The sequence below is a fragment of the Triturus cristatus genome, chromosome 3_2 (genome assembly GCF_964204655.1).
Source record: "Triturus cristatus chromosome 3_2, aTriCri1.1, whole genome shotgun sequence".
Taxonomy (NCBI): domain Eukaryota; kingdom Metazoa; phylum Chordata; class Amphibia; order Caudata; family Salamandridae; genus Triturus; species Triturus cristatus.
This window is the reverse complement of record NC_140584.1, coordinates 1,198,264,850-1,198,287,792: the sequence shown is the minus strand read 5'-3', so window position 1 is coordinate 1,198,287,792 and position 22,943 is coordinate 1,198,264,850. Positions and strand designations below refer to the sequence as shown.

The window sequence follows — 22,943 nt, the reverse complement described above, 5'->3', positions numbered from 1 at the left end:
ACTGAGACAGAACAGGGATCCAGAGACACTACAGGCACACACACAGACAGTAATATTGAGGCAGAGCTGGGATCCGTACGCACTACAGGCACACAGAGACACAAATACTGAGACAGAGCCAGGAACTGCACACACTACAGGCACACACACAGAGACCGAAAAACTGAGAGCTGGGATCTGTACACACTACAGGCACACAGGGACAGTAATACTGAGACAGAGCCGGGATCTGCGCACACTACAGGCACACAGAGAGACAGTAACACTGAGGCAGAGCTGGGATCCGTACACACTACAGGCACACAGAGAGGCAGTAATACTGAGAGCTGGGATCCGTACACACTACAGGCACACAGAGAGGCAGTAATACTGAGAGCTGGGATCCGTACACACTACAGGCACAGAGACAGTAATACTGAGAAAGAGCCGGGAACTGTACACACTACAGCACACAGAGAGACAGTAATACCGAGGCAGAACAGGGATCCGCACACACTAAAGGTACACAAAGAGACAGTAATAGTGAGGCAGAGCTGGGTTCTGCACACACTACAGTCACACAGAGCGACAGTAATAGGAGCTGGGATCCATACACACTACAGGCACACAGAGAGGCAGTCATACTGAGACAGAGCTGTGATCTGCACACACTACAGGCACACAGAGAGACAGCAATACTGAGAGGTGGGATCCATACACACTACAGGCACACAGAGAGAAGGTAATACTGAGAGAACTGGGATCCGTAAACACTACAGGCACAGAGACAGTAATACTGAGACAGAGCCGGGAACTGCACACACTACAGCACAAAGAGAGACAGTAATACTGAGGCAGAACAGGGATCCGCACACACTAAAGGTACACAAAGAGACAGTAATAGTGAGGCAGAGCTGGGTTCTGCACACACTACAGTCACACAGAGCGACAGTAATAGGAGCTGGGATCCATACACACTACAGGCACAGAGACAGTAATACTGAGACAGAGCCGGGAACTGCACATACTGTAGGCACACAGAGACAGTAATACTGAGACAGAGCCGGGGTCTGCACACACTACAGGCACAGAGACAGTAATACTGAGAGCTGGGATCCGTACACACTACATGCACAGACACAGTAATACTGAGAGCTGGGATCTGTACACACTACAGGCACAGAGACAGTAACACAGAGCTGGGATCCGTACACACTACAGGCACAGAGACAGTAGCACTGAGAGCTGGGATCCGTACACACTACAGGCACAGAGACAGTAATACTGAGAGCTGGGATCTGTACACACTACAGGCACAGAGACAGTAATACTGAGAGCTGGGATCCGTACACACTACAGGCACAGAGACAGTAATACTGAGAGCTGGGATCTGTACACACTACAGGCACAGAGACAGTAACACAGAGCTGGGATCCGTACACACTACAGGCACATAGACAGTAGCACTGAGAGCTGGGATCTGTACACACTACAGGCACAGAGACAGTAACACTGAGAGCTGGGATCTGTACACACTACAGGCACAGAGACAGTAGCACTGAGAGTTGGGATCCGTACACACTACAGGCACAGAGACAGCAATACTGAGACAGAGCCGGGGTCTGCACACACTACAAACATACAGAGAGACAGGAACACTGAGAGCTAGGATCTGTACACACGACAGGCACAAAGACAGTAATACTGAAACAGAGCCGGGATCTGCAAATACTACAGGCACAGAGACAGTAATACTAAGAGCAGGGATCCGTACACACTACACACTACAGGCACAGAGACAGTAACACTGAGAGCTTGGATCCGTGCAAACTACAGGCACAGAGACAGTGGCACTGAGAGCTGGGATCCGTACACACTACAGTCACAGAGACAGTAACACTGAGAGCTGGGATCCGTACACGCTACAGGCACATCCTGTCGCCGGCATTAACACTGAGCCCACAGTCCCAGGACCCTCCAATGCTGATAACCTCGCCTGAAGACTCACCCTATGAACTGAACCCTGTAGACGTCTCGTGGACGCTCCCGCTTCTCCTTGGGGGCAAAGTCTGACCGGAAAGGAGGGGAAGTCATGAACTCTTCAAAATGAAAATGAAAACGAAACCAAAGGCATCAGCGGAAGAGATGGGTGTGGGGCAGGAGGGGGGAGAGGGAAGGGGGAAGGGCCATGTTTGGACTTAGCACGTGCCAACTCTCCTCCACCCCGCCACCCACCGCAGAACACAACCCTCCCCCGTGGGGTAACATAGCCTCTCTGGAGCCCCAAACTCCAGGGGCCCCCTCAACACTGCACCCTGACCTGATAGCTCCTGATTAAGTCCGGGGGCAGGGAGGGGGTCCGTGTACCACAGCTGTCCCACCCATCTCCAGACGCACCCATAGCTGAACACAGCTCTCCCACCCATCTCCAGACCCACCCACAGCAGAACACAGCTCTCCCACTCATCTCCAGACCCACCCACCGCAGAACACGGCTCTCCCACCCATCTCCAGACCCACCCACCGCAGAACACAGCTCTCCCACCCATCTCCAGACCCACCCACCGCAGAACACAGCTCTCCCACCCATCTCCAGACCCACCCATAGCATAACACAGCTCTCCCACCCATCTCTAGACCCACTCATAGAAGAACACAGCTCCCACCCATCTCCAGACCCAGCCACCGCAGAACACAGCTCTCCCACCCATCTCCAGACCCACCCACCGCAGGACACAGCTCTCCCGCCTATCTCCAGACCCACCCACCGCAGAACACAGCTCTCCCACCCATCTCCAGACCCACCCACCGCAGAACACAGCTCTCCCACCCATCTCCAGACCCACCCACCGCGGAACACAGCTCTCCCACCCATCTCCAGACCCACCCACCGCAGAACACAGCTCTCCCACCCATCTCCAGACCCACCCACCGCAGAACACGGCTCTCCCACCCATCTCCAGACCCACCCATAGCAGAACACAGCTCCCCCACCCATCTCCAGACCCACCCATAGAAGAACACAGCTCCCACCCATCTCCAGACCCAGACACCGCAGAACACAGCTCTCCCACCCATCTCAAGACCCACCCACCGCAGGACACAGCTCTCCCACCTATCTCCAGACCCACCCACCGCAGAACACAGCTCTCCCACCCATCTCCAGACCCACCCACCGCAGGACACAGCTCTCCCACCCTCTCCAGACTCAGCCACCGCAGAACACAGCTCTCCCACTAATCTCCAGACCCACCCACCGCAGGACACAGCTCTCCCACCCATCTCCAGACCCACCCATAGAAGAACACAGCTCCCACCCATCTCCAGACCCAGCCACCGCAGAACACAGCTCTCCCACCCATCTCCAGACCCACCCATAGCAGAACACAGCTCTCCCACCCATCTCCAGACCCACCCATAGAAGAACACAGCTCCCACCCATCTCCAGACCCAGCCACCGCAGAACACAGCTCTCCCACCCATCTCCAGACCCACCCACCGCAGAACACAGGTCTCCCACCCATCTCCAGACCCACCCACCGCAGGACACAGCTCTCCCACCCATCTCCAGACCCACCCACCGCAGAACACAGCTCTCCCACCCATCTCCAGACCCACCCACCGCAGGACACAGCTCTCCCACCCTCTCCAGACTCAGCCACCGCAGAACACAGCTCTCCCACTAATCTCCAGACCCACCCACCGCAGGACACAGCTCTCCCACCTATCTCCAGACTCACGCACTGCAGAACACAGCTCTCCCACCCATCTCCAGACCCACCCACTGCAGGACACAGCTTTCCCACCCATCTCCAGACTCAGCCACCGCAGAACACAGCTCTCCCACCCATCTCCAGACCCACCCACCGCAGGACACAGCTCTCCCACCCATCTCCAGACCCGCCCACCGTGGAACACAGCTCTCCCACCCATCTCCAGACCCACCCACCGCAGGACACAGCTCTCCCACCCATCTCCAGGCCCACCCACCGTAGGACACAGCTCTCCCACCCATCTCCAGACCCACCCATAGCAGAACACAGCTCCCCCACCCACCGCAGGACACAGCCCTCCCACCCATCTCCAGGCCCACCCACCACAGAACACAGCCCTCGCACCCATCTCCAGGCCCACCCACCGCAGAACACAGCCCTCGCACCCATCTCCAGGCCCATCCACCGCAGGACACAGCTCTCCCACCCATCTCCAGACCCACCCATAGCAGGACACAGCTCTCCCACCCATCTCCAGACCCACCCGCCGCTGGACACAGCTCTCCTACCTATCTCCAGACCCAACCACCGCAGAACACACATCTCCCAGCCATCTCCAGAACCATCCACCGCAGAACACAGCTCTCCCACCCATCTCCAGACCCACCCACCGCAGAACACACATCTCCCACCCACCGCAGAACACAGCCCTCCCACCCAGTTCCATCACCAGGCCCATCCACCGCAGAACACAGCCCTCGCACCCATCTCCAGGCCCACCCACCGCAGGACACAGTACTCCCACCCATCTCCAGACCCAGCCACCGCAGAACACAGCTCTCCCACCCATCTCCAGACCCACCCACCGCAGGACACAGCTCTCCCACCCATCTCCAGACCCACCCACCGCAGAACACAGCTCTCCCACCCATCACCAGACCCACCCACTGCGGAACACAGCTCTCCCACCCATCTCCAGACCCACCCACCGCAGAACACAGCTCTCCCACCCATCTCCAGACCCACCCACCGCAGAACACGGCTCTCCCACCCATCTCCAGACCCACCCATAGCAGAACACAGCTCTCCCACCCATCTCCAGACCCACCCATAGAAGAACACAGCTCCCACCCATCTCCAGACCCAGACACCGCAGAACACAGCTCTCCCACCCATCTCCAGACCCACCCACCGCAGGACACAGCTCTCCCACCTATCTCCAGACCCACCCACCGCAGAACACAGCTCTCCCACCCATCTCCAGACCCACCCACCGCAGGACACAGCTCTCCCACCCTCTCCAGACTCAGCCACTGCAGAACACAGCTCTCCCACTAATCTCCAGACCACCCACCGCAGGACACAGCTCTCCCACCTATCTCCAGACTCACGCACCGCAGAACACAGCTCTCCCACCCATCTCCAGACCCACCCACCGCAGGACACAGCTTTCCCACCCATCTCCAGACTCAGCCACCGCAGAACACAGCTCTCCCACCCATCTCCAGACCCACCCACCGCAGGACACAGCTCTCCCACCCATCTCCAGACCCGCCCACCGTGGAACACAGCTCTCCCACCCATCTCCAGACCCACCCACCGCAGGACACAGCTCTCCCACCCATCTCCAGGCCCACCCACCGTAGGACACAGGTCTCCCACCCATCTCCAGACCCAACCATAGCAGAACACAGCTCTCCCACCCATCTCCAGACCCACCCACCGCAGGACACAGCCCTCCCACCCATCTCCAGGCCCACCCACCGCAGAACACAGCCCTCGCACCCATCTCCAGGCCCACCCACCGCAGAACACAGCCCTCGCACCCATCTCCAGGCCCATCCACCGCAGGACACAGCTCTCCCACCCATCTCCAGACCCACCCATAGCAGGACACAGCTCTCCCACCCATCTCCAGACCCACCCGCCGCTGGACACAGCTCTCCTACCTATCTCCAGACCCAACCACCGCAGAACACACATCTCCCAGCCATCTCCAGACCCACCCACCGCAGAACACAGCTCTCCCACCCATCTCCAGACCCACCCACCGCAGAACACACATCTCCCACCCACCGCAGAACACAGCCCTCCCACCCAGTTCCATCACCAGGCCCATCCACCGCAGAACACAGCCCTCGCACCCATCTCCAGGCCCACCCACCGCAGGACACAGTACTCCCACCCCTCTCCAGACCCACCCACCACTGGACACAGCCCTCCTACTCATCTCCAGGCACACCTACCTCAGAACACAGCCCTCCCACCCATCTCTATGCCCACACACCGCAAGACACAGCTCTTCCACCCATCTCCAGACCCACCCACCGCAGAACACAGCTCTCCCACCCATGTCCAGACCCACCCACCGCAGAACACAGCTCTCCCACCCATGTCCAGACCCACCCACCGCAGAACACAGCTCTCCCATCCATCTCCAGACCCACCCACCACAGAACACAGCTCTCCCACCCATCTCCAGACCCATCCACCGCAGTACACAGCTCTCCCACCCACCGCAGAACACAGCTCTCCCACCCATCTCCAGAACCATCCACCGCAGAACACAGCTCTCCCACCTATCTCCAGACCCACCCACTGCAGAACACAGCTCTCCCACCCACCAGAGTACACAGTCCTCGCAGCCATCTCCAGGCCCACCCATCGCAGGACGCAGCCCTCACATCCATCTCCAGGCCCACCTACCGCAGGACACAGCCCTCCCACCCATCTCCAGGCCCACCCACCGCAGGACACAGCCCTCCCACCCATCTCCAGGCCCACCCACCGCAGGACATATCTCTCCCACCCATCTCCAGACCCACCCACTATAGGACACAGCTCTCCCACCCAACGCAGAACACAGCCCTCCTACCCAGTTCCATCTCCAGGCCCACCCACCGCAGAGCACAGCCCTCGCACCCATCTCCAGGCCCACCCACCGCAGGACACAGTACTCCCACCCATCACCAGACCCACACACCGCAGCCACGGCCCTCCCTCCCATCTCCAGGCCCACCCACCGCAGAATACAGCCCCCACCCATCTCCAGAGTCCTGAGCACTGTGACGCAGCACGCACAATATATGCATTTATGCAGACCATAGTCGCCTTACAAAAGAGAGAGGGCATGGAGATGCCAAGGCCACAACTCCTACCCTAATAAGTTTAAGATAATAAGAAACATGTTCATTATACACCCAATAGATGGGCACAACCAATCACAGCCTGTAAACGGGACTTGAATGCGTGTCGAGCAGCTCACACCCGTCGCTCTGGAGTAAGTGCATAACCCACTGAGGTTTACCGAACCATTTATGCAGAGTTTCAAAGCTGCGGTTAAATTAATGAGAGAACCGAAGTCACGTCAGATTATGGGAGACGTTCTCTCGACATCTAGGAAGTGACTTCAAAGCAGCTGCCTGTAGTGATTCTTCAAAATACTACACTGACTCGAAGTTCTCTTTTCAAATTCGGGTTTTCTTGATACCTGCCGTCTCTGCTCTCATCAAAGCACCAGAAGAACCCCGAAGATGTGAAATCTTTTTTAGGATGTGACGCACTGGAGGAATAGCTCAATCAATTGAGCCCTCGCAGTGTAACCTGCAGGACCGAATCGCCTTCATCCTCTCGAGGTTAAGAAAATGAATATAATTAAAGTAGGGGTGGTAACACGTTTATTTATAGTTATGCAAAAAACTGCATTACTTTATAAAGGTTATTATTCTTCATCTCGGGTACATTTGAGAGTGCTGAGACTCACATTATACTCTTCCGGCACTGGGATGGGCCTGTATATCACAGAGCAATGCTTCCACTGGAGAATAAATCCCACGCTGACCTGGGGAGCCGGGCGTGCTAAGGCCACAACTCCTACCCCAAGACGCAGACACACAGATTTGTTTTCAACTGAGTACATCGCTATGTATAGTTCATTGGGATGGGGGGGCTGGGTCAATTGTACCCACTTCTTATCTCACACACTCAGGTCCCTCACCTGCCCTGGCCTCCAAGGATTCCATCTCATTCCCTCAGGTCCCTCACCTGCCCTGACCTCCCAGTTTCCCCATCTTACAACACTGCTCCGACCTCTAAGAATCCCATCTCACACCCTCTGGTGCCTCAGACTGTCATGACCTCCCAGGGTCCAATCTCACACCCTCAGGTCCCTCACCTGCCCTGACATCCCAGGATCCAATCACACACCCTCATGTATCTCACCTGCCCTGACCTCCAAGGATCCCATGTCATACCCTCAGGTCCCTCACCTGCCCTGACCTCCAAGGATCCCATCTCACACCCTCAGGTCCCTCACCTGCCCTGACCTCCAAGGACCCCCTCTCACACCCTCAGGTCCCTCACCTGCCCTGACCTCCAAGGATCCCATCTCACACCCTCAGGTCCCTCACCTGCCCTGAATTCCAGTCTGGGTTTAGGCTTAAATATATTACCTAGTTCTTTCTGATTTGCATCACAGAAGGGTTTAATTTTAGAACATTCATATGCCATGTGAAGTTAAGATCCACTCCTCTTGTTAGGATGGCAGCAGGTTTCGCTTTTAAAAATTCCTAACTTAAAAGAAGAAAATCTTACATTGATTCATGGCTCTCTCTGAATTTGTAAAAAAGTCTAGTTTAAGCCATTAAGATAAATATTTTAGAACTAAATGGGGTGTTAAAATATTCAGATATGTTGTCTCGTTAGATGAATCCAGATTGAGATTTGCCAGATCTTCTGGCACTCCCTTTATTGTTTTATTAATCTAGGAGGGGTTGAGAATGTGAACCATTTAATAAATTAAGGATACAGTATTAGCCTCCTCAATTGTAGACATAATGGTTTGATTACATCAGATGAATAAAATTCGAAATTTCAGTATTAGGAGACCGAAACAGTCCAGCAATTGCACAAAGGGATAAAGGAAAAGCATTCTAAAATATAAACCCTGGACTCTAGACAGACGGGTTTCCACCCATACCACCCACTTAGGGGAATTACATTCATTTTTTGTGGTTATTCCGTCACAGAACTGACAACACATTCATAGACATAATTTTAACCTTATTGTTCACGATAAGAATAGCTTGTGATATGTATAAAAAAATATTCTCAATAGACTTTTGTTACTGCAGGGTCCATATACAAGACTGATAAGGGTGTAGATGGCTTTAGTATGTTCATCTCGATACGAGCTCAATAAAGGAGGATAATGTGTGTTTATAAACCACCATATCCTTTTGGCTTTCGGAACTGCAGTTGGCTAATAAGAAAAACTAGTAATTCTCAATCTACCTCGGTCCATATTCAATTTTGGTAGCGTGATCAAAGCTTTTTTTGCCCACAAGAATTCATTAATGAACTTATCAACAGATTTAGTAAAATGTATATGTAACCACTGTAACGACTTGGGAATTAAGTAATTAATGAAAGTATTTAATTTTGGTTGATTTTATATGGGTTCATCAGGAAAGATATTTAGGAGGAGATCTTTTTGATTAATATTAGAGATGTTCTCTGGTATTCTAGCTGGACTAATATCTACATTATAAGCTGTACTGCTCATGAAGGATACACCCATAGTGTAATAGACCTCTACACTATCTGTGGCCTCAATCATAGTTTACAGTACAATATATCTTTAGTGGCATACACTGTATGTAATCATTATTGAATTCTGAACCCAATACAAGGGAGCAATCATTAATACCCCTAAGTGGAGCCTCCCATGAAGCAATCTCTCACATGAAGCAATTAATATAGTGAAACAGCATGTTTATAGACGTTGGTGACAATCTTGATGCCTAAGAACTGTTTTGTAGTTCGGAAAGCTTTAATGGGTGGTTTCAACATAATTTTAAAAGTAAAGGGGACAAGGTTTAGCCTTATCGCAACCGGAAATGCTCTGAAACTAGCTTGATAGTCTTAATAAACCACTTAGGAATCTGAGAGAGAGTCATAGCACTCCCAAAAAAGTCAACAAGATCAGCACTAGCCAGCACTGCATCATGGAATTAAGAATTTCTAGTTAAATTGACAAAGTTCAGGAAGAATACATTTACACAAGTAATCATGTATACCTGTATAGTCATTGTTTATATTGGACCTTCTATTTTGGTGTACCTCTGTGATGCCACTGACCTTCAGCAGGGGCCCAGTATCACTGAGGCCTTCATCCCTACAGAGTTGTTAACATAGTTTATTTATTTGCATAGTTCGTTAAAACCATTGCAATACAAACATATTTCATTTCAAGACAATATATACGTATAAAACTCCATGCTTCTAAAAACATTAAAATACTTATTATTTTTTTTAATGTGCTATAATTGTGGAAGTTTACAAATCTACAGCCTGGTGATTCAACAATAATGTGTCTAGTTATTCCTAACCCATCAAACGCCACATGTGAAGAAAAATCCATTGGATACGCCAGACCCACGCAACAATATAGATCCCAATGTGTCCTCCCCATGCATGGTAAGCTCACCAAGACATGTTTTTCCATGTATATGTTCAGACTTGTAACGTAAAGTATTAACGCCTAACAGGTGCCAAATAAGAGCTCTGGGGCCAGAGTACTGAGCGTTCACACACTGCCCCAGGCCCTGAACTCCAAATTTTCTTTCTTACAAGTGATCCTTACTTGCCCAAAATATCCTTGTGGCTCAGAGCACATGGGGTAGCTATAAACTGAAGCCTGCATTCTGGGATTTGTAGTTTCACTTTCACTTTTACATGCATGGGCTTGACGATCCCAGTACCGAGAGCTAATCATCCAGGACAGCTGGGAACCAGCTGCAACAGCTGCCACGGCTCTACCTGGCAGCTGCCTCAGCAGTAGCCTGAAGGGCACTTTCACCAGGTGCCGCCTGTCACTGCCTGCCTCACTCTTTGGCTGCAGCGGACAGGCTGCCTGACTACTGCCAATGCTATTGGGTGAGAAGAGGTGGCACTTTCAAACTGGTGCCATGCCTGAGCTCGCTGCCACCCGACCTGCCAGCCCCTTACCGAGCTGCCCGGCTCCTCGGTCTGCCACCGCCCGGCCGTCCGCTCCTAGTCTCAGTCAGTCCCGCTGACTGACAACCGCTCTGACCAACCGGCGCAGGGGCGCGGCCGCTCGATACCTTCCAGGAGCCTCGCTGCGAGGGTAGGGCTCTCCTGGGGGCGGGGCTTCGGTTTGTTGTGGTCTGGGCATGTAGAGCCTTGTTTGACAGCGGCATGCGGAAGTGACGAAGGCTCCGGATGGGAAAGGCAGCACAGGCTTGGGGCATGAACGAGCTCATTCGCGGACATCTTAAAGCCAGGCAGTGCTTTTTCATGACAGCTGAGACTGGTTGTAAGGAGCAGCAACACTTCGTAACCACTATTTAAACATAGAAAAAGTACTTAACGCGTGCGCAGTGGTAAGCGGGGACAGTTGCGGCGGCCACCTTGAAACATGCTCTAAGTGCCCCAGTCCAATACCGCGTGGACCACGGCAGAGCGCCTCCGGTTAGAAGGGAAGTGGGGACGCTGACCCATTCTTGGTGCCCTTATCCAGGCGAGGTCAGACACCCTCACCGTAGTTGATAGGCCGAAAATGAGGTTCCCTGTCTGACTCCTTCGTTAAACTTCCGTGGGTGAACGTGAAAGAGGACTGCCTGGAGCAGAGAGTGCCAGGAGTGTGTGGCAGCAGCTGGTACAGGTGGGCAGGGAGGGACAGTGGTATGCGGGCGGTTCTGTGTGGATGGTGAAGGACAAATAAACGGTGGCATACAGTATGGGCCCAGGAACCTTTGGGGCGGAGGATATATCACCCCCTGATTTTGGACTCGGGGGAGGGGGGCAGTATCATTCCCCAGATGAATATATTGAAACTGACTTTAAACAGTAGCAGAGTAAGAAAAGACAGGGGATGCCATGCTGCTGTTACTGATTGCTAGGCTGACTTTGAGTCTTGTGACTATATTATCTACTGGCGGTCGCTATAGTTAGGACCGAGTTCTCATAGGAAATCTGAAAATTCTATTTTGAATAACTTTGGCGCCGGTTGACTTATCTTCGTGAAATTTTCAAAACTAATGGGGCGCTCTGCTCAGCTCCTACCCTGAAAGTCTCGGGGTGATTCGTCAAGCAGGGGGCTGAGAAAAAAGGGGGGGTCCCAAAACGCATTTTCCCCATGCATTTTCCCATAGGACCTTTAGTCGAAGGTACAGCCCGAACGGCTGAACAGAATTACTTGAAATTTGGCAAAGAGGTAGTCCTCAGGTCAGGCATGTGCCTTTTGCATATATGGTGTCAATCTGTTCAGTAGTTCCTGAGAAAATTGCAGTTAAAAGTACATAAATATCTATATGCGCGCACCGTGCGCGCACCAAATGTCCGCGAGCGTTATTCTGATTGGTGGTTAGATGTCAGTCAACATTCTAATCGGTCGAAATCAGGAAGTGTCGGACGCCATTTTGTGTGTGACAGTGAAAAAGAAAGGTGGAGAACGTGAAAAGGGGGCAGGGTAGAGAGTCCCTGACCCTCTAGGCCTTCTCAGGGGGACCATGAAAGACCCCTAAGGTCCCCCAAAAAAAAAAATGTTTTATAAATATTGCGCGGTGCGCGCACGGCGGCAAAAAATTCATTAAAAAAAATTGAATTAAAAATCAAGTTTAAGTGTTTAGATGTTGGTTGGCTCTAAAAAGAGCCGTTGTGTTCATTGAGTGTTTTTTTGTACCTACAAGTAAATACTCCCCCTCCATCACTCTCCATTACTCACTGCCATTCCCTTACTCATTCACTCTTCTTACCTGTATCCTCTACCCTTAGTCCTTTTGTTGCAGTCAGTCTTTCACTTCCCTTTCATAACTGATCATACTTTCCTTTTCTCACTCATTCTGTCTGTCCTTTCCTCCTCTTCACTCAGTCATTTCAATCATTCATGTATACACTACACATTCATTCAATAAAATTACAACACAGTATATTGGGAATATAGCTCTTCTTGGAGAAGTGAAGTGAGTTCTGAAAAGAAATGTTTTTCTTGTTTTGTATTTTTTTTTTTTAGTTTAACAATTTTGTATTTTTTTAGAGCACCAAAAAAAAACTGGTAATGAAAAACTGTTCAACAGGAACAAAAATAATAAATGAAAAAAATTATGGGCTGAAGCATGTGTGCTGCTGTATTTTGTTTTCGATCAAGTTAATACTGCTCTCACCGTAGCAAAGAACAACATTGCACACATTACAATGTATGTGCACCTTCTGGAAAAGTGGGCGGACGTCCAGTGACCTGGTACACGGAGAATCTGCGGCCGCAGATGATGTGCTCGGCTGAGCAGGTGGAGGGTTGTCTCTTAGGGCTCTAGTTGTCTCTCGAGCATAAGGTACAGGATGCACTGTCTTGAAGTGTCTCAGCATTGAATAAATACTAAACGAGTATTTCTTCGTGGGATCTCCTCTGGACAACACACTTTCACAAATAGTGCATGTCACCTTCGGGGCATTGACCTTCTTTTGGCCCTCTGGAAAGGTGAAGAATTTCCAGATAAAAGAGTCTTTTTGTTTGGTCTGCCTTGGTGGTACCACAAAGGTCTCCTCCTCACTCCCTGAAGTAGACTGCTGTTCTGCCATTTCCAAGTAAAAATGTGCTAGAATAGCTGTTCAGCTCCTTGTCCCAGGAAATAAGAAGAAATAGTGAGGGGAGTGGGTGTGGTGTTTGAAGATTCTGGAACAGAAACTACTATGAACCAATGAAAAGTGTTGTTTCGTAATCACATGACTTGCCGTGCGCGCACGGTGCACGCAAAAGTGCGCGCACGGTGCACGCACGCATCAGAAATGAATTACTTTTAACCCGATTTCTAAAACATGAAAAGGAGGCAGGGAAGACACTCCCTGACCCCCTAGACCTTCTCAGGGGGTCCCCAAAGGACCTCCTAAATAAAAAATAAAAAACATTTTGTTTAATAAAAAAAATCATTTTAAACTGTTTATAAGTTTATGGAAGATATTAACTATGCTGTTCAACTTTATCCAAATTAAAAAAAAAAGAGCTGAGCCATTCCATATTACAGGATACAGTCAATCTACAAATATATACATAGGAAGTTTATTGTAAAATAAATATATAAAAAATATAATAATACATACATAAATTAGCATTTAAAAAACCTTACAAATTCACTAAAAAAACCATAGGTTTCACACACGTTATAGTTAGAAATTCGCATTTAAAAAACCTTGCAAATTCCCTTAAAAAACCATAGGTTTCACACACGTTATAGTTAGGAATTAGCATTTAAAAAACCTTGCAAATTCACTGAAAAAACCATAGGTTTCACACATGTTAAAGTTAGCTAGACATTTCACTCGTAAAAAACCATTGAAATTCCCCCGTCATAGTTAGTTCAGCTAACTATAACTCGCGCGACCGCAATCCACTGCTGATGACGTCACATATTACATCACTCATGACATGGTCAGTGATATCACTCATGACATCACCGATGACATCTCAAATGACATCATCCTTGTGATAGAGTGGCGCTCGCGCGAGTTATAGTTAGCTGAACTAACTATAACGGGGGAATTTCAATGGTTTTTTACGAGTGAAATGTCCAGCTAACTATAACATGTGTGAAACCTATGGTTTTTTCAGTGAATATATATATATATATTTACACGCTTTCTCTCTCTCCCTCTCTCCACTACAAATACTTTATTTGTTTGTTAGACCCTCACCCACTCTACTAGTGGTATGCTTTATCATCCGGTTTTCTCACGGTCCCTAAAATCCAGGATGAGCTCAACCATATTCCAGGAAGCTCTTATTTGACTATAAATACCAGACAGAGTCTGTTTCTAGAATAAAAATACCATGAACCACCAATGTATTCCTTTATTAGCGGCTGTTCAGCTATGATTAAAAACCATTGAAAAAGGCAATCAACACTCACCATGCGTTCAATTAATTATGTCAACCTCACAGTGAAAAGAAAGAAAAAACATCATGACCTAATTTAGGCCACGTACAGAAGACACAATAAATTTGATGTTTCGAAAAGGTGAGAAGGAGAAATTCCTGCTACGACCTTCCAATATCCTGGTTAGTTTGCTTATCAACCGGACTCTAAGCCCTGAAGAGGTCTAAGTTAAGAGACGAAATGCGTTGGCTACAGTAAATTATATTAAAAAGCAAGAAGATATAAATAAAGGAAATTCTGATGGAAAAGGAGTCTGCGCCCTACATAATAATTTTGCTTCCCTGTGAGGTTTGTACAATTAATTGAATGCATGGTGGGTGCGGATCGCCTTTTGCAATTGTCCTTGTACGGGAAGTTAGGAGGCTAGTTTCCCAAATCAATGCACCACCTGAGATGACCAATGGGGTTCAGGGCTTTCATCGATATAAAAAAGGGCCCCGGAATCTAGTTTCCAGTCTACCTCTTTAATTAAAGGGGTCGGGCAAACATGTAACACTAATTACATATATTAACTGGTTTACTACCCCAAAAAGTTGGAGCAATATTCAATCTTGTGTCCTGTGGGTGAAAAACACATATAACCTGTTAGAAATTGGATCTCTAGTTGGCCGAAGTATGCACCCTGTTCAAGTAGGGACCACAATCCTACTCTGGGTAAGTCACAACACAACCTAAATTATCCTGTGCTCGCCCTCTGGTAGCTTGACCCGAGCAGGCAGTCCTAACTTAAAAGGCAATGTGTAAAGTATTTGTGCAATAATTGACACAACAGCACAGTAAATACACCACTAAAAGACTGCAACAGGTTAGAAAAATCGATAATTATATTCTGAACAAAATAAGACCAAAATGACAAAAGTCCGACGTGAATTTTGAAGTAATAAATGCAATAATGCGCTTAGAAGCAAGTAACACTAAAAAGGTTACTTTAGATTTCGCTGGACTGGGGCAAAGTCAAAGTTCGGGCCGACCGCGATGGAGCTCTGGCCAGCTACAGGGCCCATGCAGGCCCCAGTAAACAAATTACCATTACTGGTCACAAGTAGCGAGATTCGTCGATCTTCTCCACGCAGTGAGGACAATTCATTTGTTCCGATTTGCGTGGTCGGGTTGATGACTTTGGGCAGCATTTCCAGCACCCTCCAAAATGACTTGTTGCTCTCTGCTGATGAAGGAATGAATCCAGAAACACACATCTAGAGTCACACAGCACAGGCTGCACCAACAAGGGTGACGAATGAAAGGATACTGCTGAAGTAAGTGTTGTCATGCGCTGCAGTTATCAGGATTCATTGGGACAGATTGAGTGCTGGGGTGTGAGGCAGTGTGCTCTCACCCTCCGCTTCTGAGAGAGCCTTTACCTGAAGCCCAGGCTTGCAGTTTTAAACAGGGAAAGTATAAGTCCCACATGGCATCATCGCTGGAGGCTACAAATATCCGTTAGTGACTGGAAATATCATGATGGGGCCACATGGCAGCTGTGCAGGACAGCTACTTGCTTATCTTGTTGTGATGATGATGCAAAGAGGGCGGAGCCCTGCTAAAGGAGGAGTTAGGACCATGGGGGTGGGCAGGTGTAGATTAACCAGCCAAAGCCTTGTAAACAAGCAGGAATCTGACACCTGTGTCCTCCATGGGGCTGCCCAACAAGAATGGAACTTGTTTTAAAAAATAGTTGACAACTTAATGCTCATAAAAGATATCCACATAAGGCACTAAAAGCAGGCTCCCAGGTAGATGGTAAAGTCCAAGTTACAGGAAGACTCCACAGTGCAAAGTCCCTTTGACTGTCCCGGGTACTAGAGGGAGTTCCACAGACCCGCTCTCTCACCAAGCACTGGGTACCGGCACCGAGGCGTATGGCTGATCTCATGTGAAGGGTCATATAGCGCCATGAAGGCGGGAGCACAGCAGTTGCGGCTAGGAGAGGGGGCGGCAGGAAGCCAGGTACTGTGAAAGGAAGGGGAGGGGTGCAGACCACATCAAGAGATAGAAAGTTCGACGGCACTACAGTGGGCGTACACCAAGGGCAGCAATTACCACAAGGATACGAGAAAAGGGGAGGAGGGGAGGGGGGGGGAGGGGGTGAAAAAATAACTGGCTAGTTAGGAAGGTTAAGGAGGGATTAACAACAATCACACATTCACAGGCTTGTTTGGGAAACTCCAGTAGGTTGTTTTTGCAGAGTTATAAAGTTGAATCGCATACAATAGCACAGAATATTACACTTAGTTTATTCTGCAGGGTAGCCTAGTGAGTTAAATCTTCGCTGCTGACATCTGCCGCGAGTGAGAAGCGATGGTTATAATTACATGGGTACAGACCAGAAAGTGGCCCACATTTCACTCGGGGAGACTCCTCCAGAACAGATTGTGCCACGGCCCAGTTGTCAGAATGTGCCTCAGAGCTGGCACAGCAGGTGCACTTTCAATATGATTGTTTTCTGTGCAGGTCTTTCCACACATGCACAGACTGAAGTTGGCCTGGTTGCAAAGACCTGGAGGTCTTATGGTGACTCACAAAGAGGTGCATAAGACTTATGAAACCGCCTGTGAGAGGCCTCCAGAGGAGGTTACACATTCACACCGAGGATCCAATGGTGACCCACAAGAAGTGAAATTAAACCGTGGGGCGTGGGCGAGGTTGGCACACCAATGCCAATATATCCACTTCAAATAGTATCCAGCTTCTACTTCAGGAAGCAGTTGGAAATCCACGTCTTCTGATGAATGTACAGCTCCCACCTGTCCTCCACTGGCCTCTCGGTGCTCCGTTGGGTTCTCTCTGTGATCCCTCCAGTAACCACCTCATTATGTTCTGGGTTCAGGAATCACAACAGTCAGACTTGTGTTTTTTGCACCACACGTTATGATTGGACTGAAGTGGTTGTAGTTTTACAGGTTTCAAGACATTGTGCCCTTAGCTTTTCCCTTTCCATAACAACTCACCAGACAGCCACAACACACGTACGATGAAACTGAACAATGCCAGGCTTAAGGAGATCCCAGAATGCACTGTAATAATGTGAGTGATCAATGATTATTTGTGGTGTTATGTAACATTTCGCTAGCACAGTTGCGCCATAAGAAACACAACAGAGATCAAGCTTTTAGAAACAGCAGTCACTGACCCATGGAGGGTGAGGGAAGGGGCAATGCTTGAAGAGGTAGTAAGTTTTAGGGAGACCTGAACACTATCTTTACAGGCGAGGGGATCACAGTAATGGACAGCGGCCTAATGGTTGGCTTGGAGTATCTAGAAAAGATTTGTTTTCTGAAGATTGGGTGTCTTCTCAGAAGGGCCAGTGCAGAGTTCTATAGTTTAGTGGCGGTCCCTTAATATTGATTCAAGCCCTGAGGTCTTCTAATCTTCTGTCTTTCTATCTATCCGAAGAGGTTTCCTGCTGCTCAGACCCCTTACGCCTCGGGTGATGGTCAGAGAGAGTGGGCTTTTTCTGTCACAGCTTTAGGAGATTTAAAATGTCATGCTCCCTTCTAGTGACACCTGTTTGACCCTTCAGGGTAGGAGTAGTGGGATCAAATGTGCTCTTGGTGAGCCTGTCAGGTGCAAGATGTCTTTTGGTGGGGCCAGTGGATGCCAACCAAAGCCTCTCGCCAGAGTCAGGCGGAGACGAGAGCAGTCGATGGGCTGCGGATAGGAGGTTCTTCATTTTAATGTCAGCGAGCGGGAATGGAAATGATCTGATTCGGTTTAGTGGCATTAGAGAGCCTTCCAAGGCGAATCCTAGCGAGTTTACAGCAGATCGAGCAGAGAAGACGCCATGAAGCGCTCGGCATTCACTGGGATCCGGCCAAACATGATCTGAGTCTCACCGGTCATAAGCAAGAATTAATTTTTCTTTGGATTGAGAATACCTATACTGAGTTTTTTTGACATTCAAATTGAAATTGTAGTGAGGCAGGAGCATGGGCAGGTAATATCTTTAATAGGTGAGATTTATAAATAAAGTTGTGCATGGTGTGCTGGTTCCTGAGTGGTGACTCCGGGCACCCTTAGAGAAAAGCTTAATGGTTCAAGTTAGTGGTTGAACAAGGGGGGACAAAGAATAGATGCTTCGGTGGGGGGGGGGGGCGATAGCATAGGGGAAGTTCCCAAGGTATGGAAGCCCATCATCAGCAATTCACTCTAGGTTAGGAAGGAAGCAAGCAATTTCTTGACTAGTCTCTGAATTCTTTTTTTCATCACTTTCAATAGTATGGAATGCTGATGAGAAATCAAGTGAGATCAATCAGCAGGTTTCAACCTACTCTTGACATAGTATTGCCTTCAGGCGGAGGGTTGAATACTCCCAGAGCAGAGGAGATTCAGAAGTGGGAGGAACTGTGGTTACTGGTAGTTATAGAGTCGCTTGAGAGTCATGGGATAGCAGAAGATACATCGATGTTGCCTCCCATGGGTTGACCAACAGCTAAGGGATAAATGCAGGGAAGGGAGTTGGGTTCTCAACTGTAGACATCTGAAGTCAAGCACATTAGACATAGACTGAATATGAGACATGAGCTGCCATCTCATCGTGGACTTGAGTAAGGGTTTTATAGTGATGTGATATGTTTATGCTCTGCTTACACACTGTGAGCCTCTACATGGCCCATGTTATGTCTATGCTTCATGCTTACACACTGTCAGTCTCTGCATGGCCCGTGTTATGTCTATGCTTCATGCTTACACACTGTCAGTCTCTGCATGGCCCGTGTTATGTCTATGCTTCATGCTTACACACTGTCTGTCTCTAAACGGCCCGTGTTATGTCTATGCTCATGCTTACACACTGTCAGTCTCAGCACGGTCTGTGTTATGTCTATGCTTCATGCTTACACACTGTCAGTCTCTACACTGCCCGTGTTATGTCTATGCTCATGCTTCGCACTGTCAGTCTCTACACTGCCCATGTTATGTCTATGCTTCATGCTTACACACTTTCAGTCTCTACACTAACCGTGTTATGTCTATGCTCATGCTTACACACTGTCAGTCTCAGCACAGTCTGTGTTACGTCTGTGCTTCATGCTTGCACACTGTCAGTCTGTACTCTTCCCATGTTATGTGTATGCGTCATGCTTACACACTGTCAGTCTCTACATGGCCCATGTTATGTCTATGCTCATGCTTACACACTGTCAGTCTCAGCACGGTCTGTGTTACGTCTGTGCTTCATGCTTACACACTGTCAGTCTCTGCATGGCCCGTGTTATGTCTATGCTCATGCTTACACACAGTCAGTCTCTTCACCGCCCGTGTTATGTGTATGCTCATGCTTACGCACTGTCAGTCTCATCACCGCCCGTGTTATGTCTATGCTCATGCTTACGCACTGTCAGTCTCTTCACCGCCCGTGTTATGTCTATGCTCATGCTTACACACTGTCAGTCTCAGCACGGTCTGTGTTACGTCTATGCTCATGCTTACACACTATCAGTCTCTACATTGCCCGTGTTATGTCTATGCTCATGCTTACGCACTGTCAGTCTCTTCACCGCCCGTGTTATATATATGCTCATGCTTGCGCACTGTCAGTCTCTTCACCGCCCGTGTTATGTCTATGCTCATGCTTACACACTGTCAGTCTCTGCATGGCCCGTGTTATGTCTATGCTCATGCTTACACACAGTCAGTCTCTTCACCGCCCGTGTTATGTGTATGCTCATGCTTACGCACTGTCAGTCTCATCACCGCCCGTGTTATGTCTATGCTCATGCTTACGCACTGTCAGTCTCTTCACCGCCCGTGTTATGTCTATGCTCATGCTTACACACAGTCAGTCTCTTCACCGCCCGTGTTATGTCTATGCTCATGCTTGCGCACTGTCAGTCTCTTCACCGCCCGTGTTATGTCTATGCTCATGCTTACGCACTGTCAGTCTCAGCACGGTCTGTGTTACGTCTATGCTCATGCTTACACACTATCAGTCTCTACATTGCCCGTGTTATGTCTATGCTCATGCTTACACACTGTCAGTCTCAGCACGGTCTGTGTTACGTCTATGCTCATGCTTACACACTATCAGTCTCTACATTGCCCGTGTTATGTCTATGCTCATGCTTACGCACTGTCAGTCTCTTCACCGCCCGTGTTGTGTCTATGCTCATGCTTACGCACTGTCAGTCTCTTCACCGCCCGTGTTGTGTGTATGCTCATGCTTTCGCACTGTCAGTCTCTTCACCACCCGTGTTGTGTGTATGCTCATGCTTACGCACTGTCAGTCTCTTCACCGCCCGTGTTATGTCTATGCTCATGCTTACGCACTGTCAGTCTCTTCACCGCCCGTGTTGTGTGTATGCTCATGCTTACGCACTGTCAGTCTCTTCACCGCCCATGTTATGTCTGTGCTCATGCTTACGCACTGTCAGTCTCTTCACCGCCCGTGTTATGTCTATGCTCATGCTTACACACTGTCAGTCTCTTCACCGCCCGTGTTATGTCTATGCTCATGCTTTCGCACTGTCAGTCTCTTCACCACCCGTGTTGTGTGTATGCTCATGCTTACGCACTGTCAGTCTCTTCACCGCCCGTGTTGTGTCTATGCTCATGCTTACGCACTGTCAGTCTCTTCACCGCCCGTGTTGTGTGTATGCTCATACACTGTCAGTCTCTTCACCGCCCGTGTTATGTCTATGCTCATGCTTACGCACTGTCAGTCTCAGCACGGTCTGTGTTACGTCTATGCTCATGCTTACACACTATCAGTCTCTACATTGCCCGTGTTATGTCTATGCTCATGCTTACGCACTGTCAGTCTCTTCACCGCCCGTGTTGTGTCTATGCTCATGCTTACGCACTGTCAGTCTCTTCACCACCCGTGTTGTGTGTATGCTCATGCTTACGCACTGTCAGTCTCTTCACCGCCCGTGTTATGCCTATGCTCATGCTTACACACTGTCAGTCTCTTCACCGCCCGTGTTGTGTATGCTCATGCTTACGCACTGTCAGTCTCTTCACCGCCCGTGTTGTGTGTATGCTCATGCTTTCGCACTGTCAGTCTCTTCACCGCCCGTGTTGTGTGTATGCTCATGCTTACGCACTGTCAGTCTCTTCACCGCCCGTGTTGTGTGTATGCTCATGCTTACGCACTGTCAGTCTCTTCACCGCCCGTGTTATGTGTATGCTCATGCTTACGCACTGTCAGTCTCTTCACCGCCCGTGTTACGTCTATGCTCATGCTTACACACTGTCAGTCTCTTCACCGCCCGTGTTGTGTGTATGCTCATGCTTACGCACTGTCAGTCTCTTCACCGCCCGTGTTGTGTGTATGCTCATGCTTACGCACTGTCAGTCTCTTCACCGCCCGTGTTATGTGTATGCTTCATGCGTCTCTTTCTGCTTCCTCAGATGGAGTCCCGCTCATTGTTTGAGCTCCCCCTGGGCACTCCCCTCCTGGACGGATTGTCTCTGGTCAACGTGTCAGCAAGGAATGACAGTCCCGATGACATTGAAGGACATACCAAAGGTACAGCTCCTTCCATTGTTACTGGAACTTTATGCCATTCAGATATTCCATTTTAAATCTAGTCACGATGACCTGGCGTGGCCAGCTCTACAGTTTGATGTGTGCGTTTACAGTCAGTGACCTCCAGCTAGTAATTCCCATGATCCTGTTTGCGCATGTCTGCCAGTTTTCTTTGAATTCTTAAACTGGATTTGTGTTTGATATGTCTTGCGAAAATGCCTGGATTTACTTGTTCGCGTTTTAAGCTGGGTGGGGTTTTTGGTCAGTGCATTGTCTCCCACAGTGCAGAGTGTGTGCTGCAAAATGTTGGTTTGTGCACACCTAAATGATTGTTTATCTCTGATGTGTTGTTTATTGCTGAGGTGTTGTATTTTGCATTCAGATCCTTACCCTGCAAATGTTGTTTGTGCCCTTGGTTATGCGGCACATTTAGCCTGAAGAATGTCAACTTCTGGACCCCAGACCCTCTCATGAATGTGTGCCATTCTCTCTGAAGGAAATCTGTTTTTCTGTGATGTTCCAAAGGATTCCTAATTTTCTCATCTCCGAAGATAACCAATTTCAGCATCTGCATCACCACCCTCCAGCCACAGGAATGCAGGCAATACCCTTACAGTGTCTGGGAAGCTGTCCTTAGACTCAGTGCAGGGTTGCATCAAACCAGAGGCATCCTAGACGCACCCACTCTGCTTTTTAATTAATATTGTGACCCAGACCTAAGGATGAGCATCAATAGACAGACGCTCCAGCATGAGCACAATCTCAAGTCGTTATTTGCGTCCAGCCGTCACTTTACGCTCCCCCCCTCTGAGCTGATCAGCCCTCCTTGCAGAA

The 22,943-nt window shown here is 49.2% G+C and overlaps 2 protein-coding genes across 8 annotated transcripts in view; one reads left to right on the top strand and one right to left on the bottom strand.

Annotated features, from left to right (window-relative positions):
* Positions 1 to 10,835, bottom strand: part of ATG9A (autophagy related 9A) — a 396,601-nt gene extending 385,766 nt beyond the window's left edge. For 2 of the 4 annotated variants that reach the window (XR_014980113.1, XM_085650154.1), the window contains exon 1: positions 10,701 to 10,835. The gene's annotated coding sequence lies outside the window, so the exon portion shown is untranslated. Of the gene's footprint in view, positions 1 to 1,987; positions 2,098 to 10,700 lie in introns of those variants that run through there. The other 2 variants (XR_014980114.1, XM_085650155.1) reach the window with 1 other exon arrangement.
* A 254-nt stretch (positions 10,836 to 11,089) lies between these two features.
* Positions 11,090 to 22,943, top strand: part of ANKZF1 (ankyrin repeat and zinc finger peptidyl tRNA hydrolase 1) — a 247,030-nt gene continuing 235,176 nt past the window's right edge. Inside the window, exons 1-2 of one of the 4 annotated variants that reach the window (XM_085650150.1) lie at positions 11,090 to 11,376; positions 21,992 to 22,109. In XM_085650150.1, the coding sequence (XP_085506276.1) occupies positions 21,992 to 22,109 (118 nt within the window). In that variant the 5' untranslated portion in view covers positions 11,090 to 11,376. Of the gene's footprint in view, positions 11,377 to 16,416; positions 16,592 to 16,695; positions 19,189 to 21,991; positions 22,110 to 22,943 lie in introns of those variants that run through there. The other 3 variants (XM_085650153.1, XM_085650149.1, XM_085650151.1) reach the window with 3 other exon arrangements.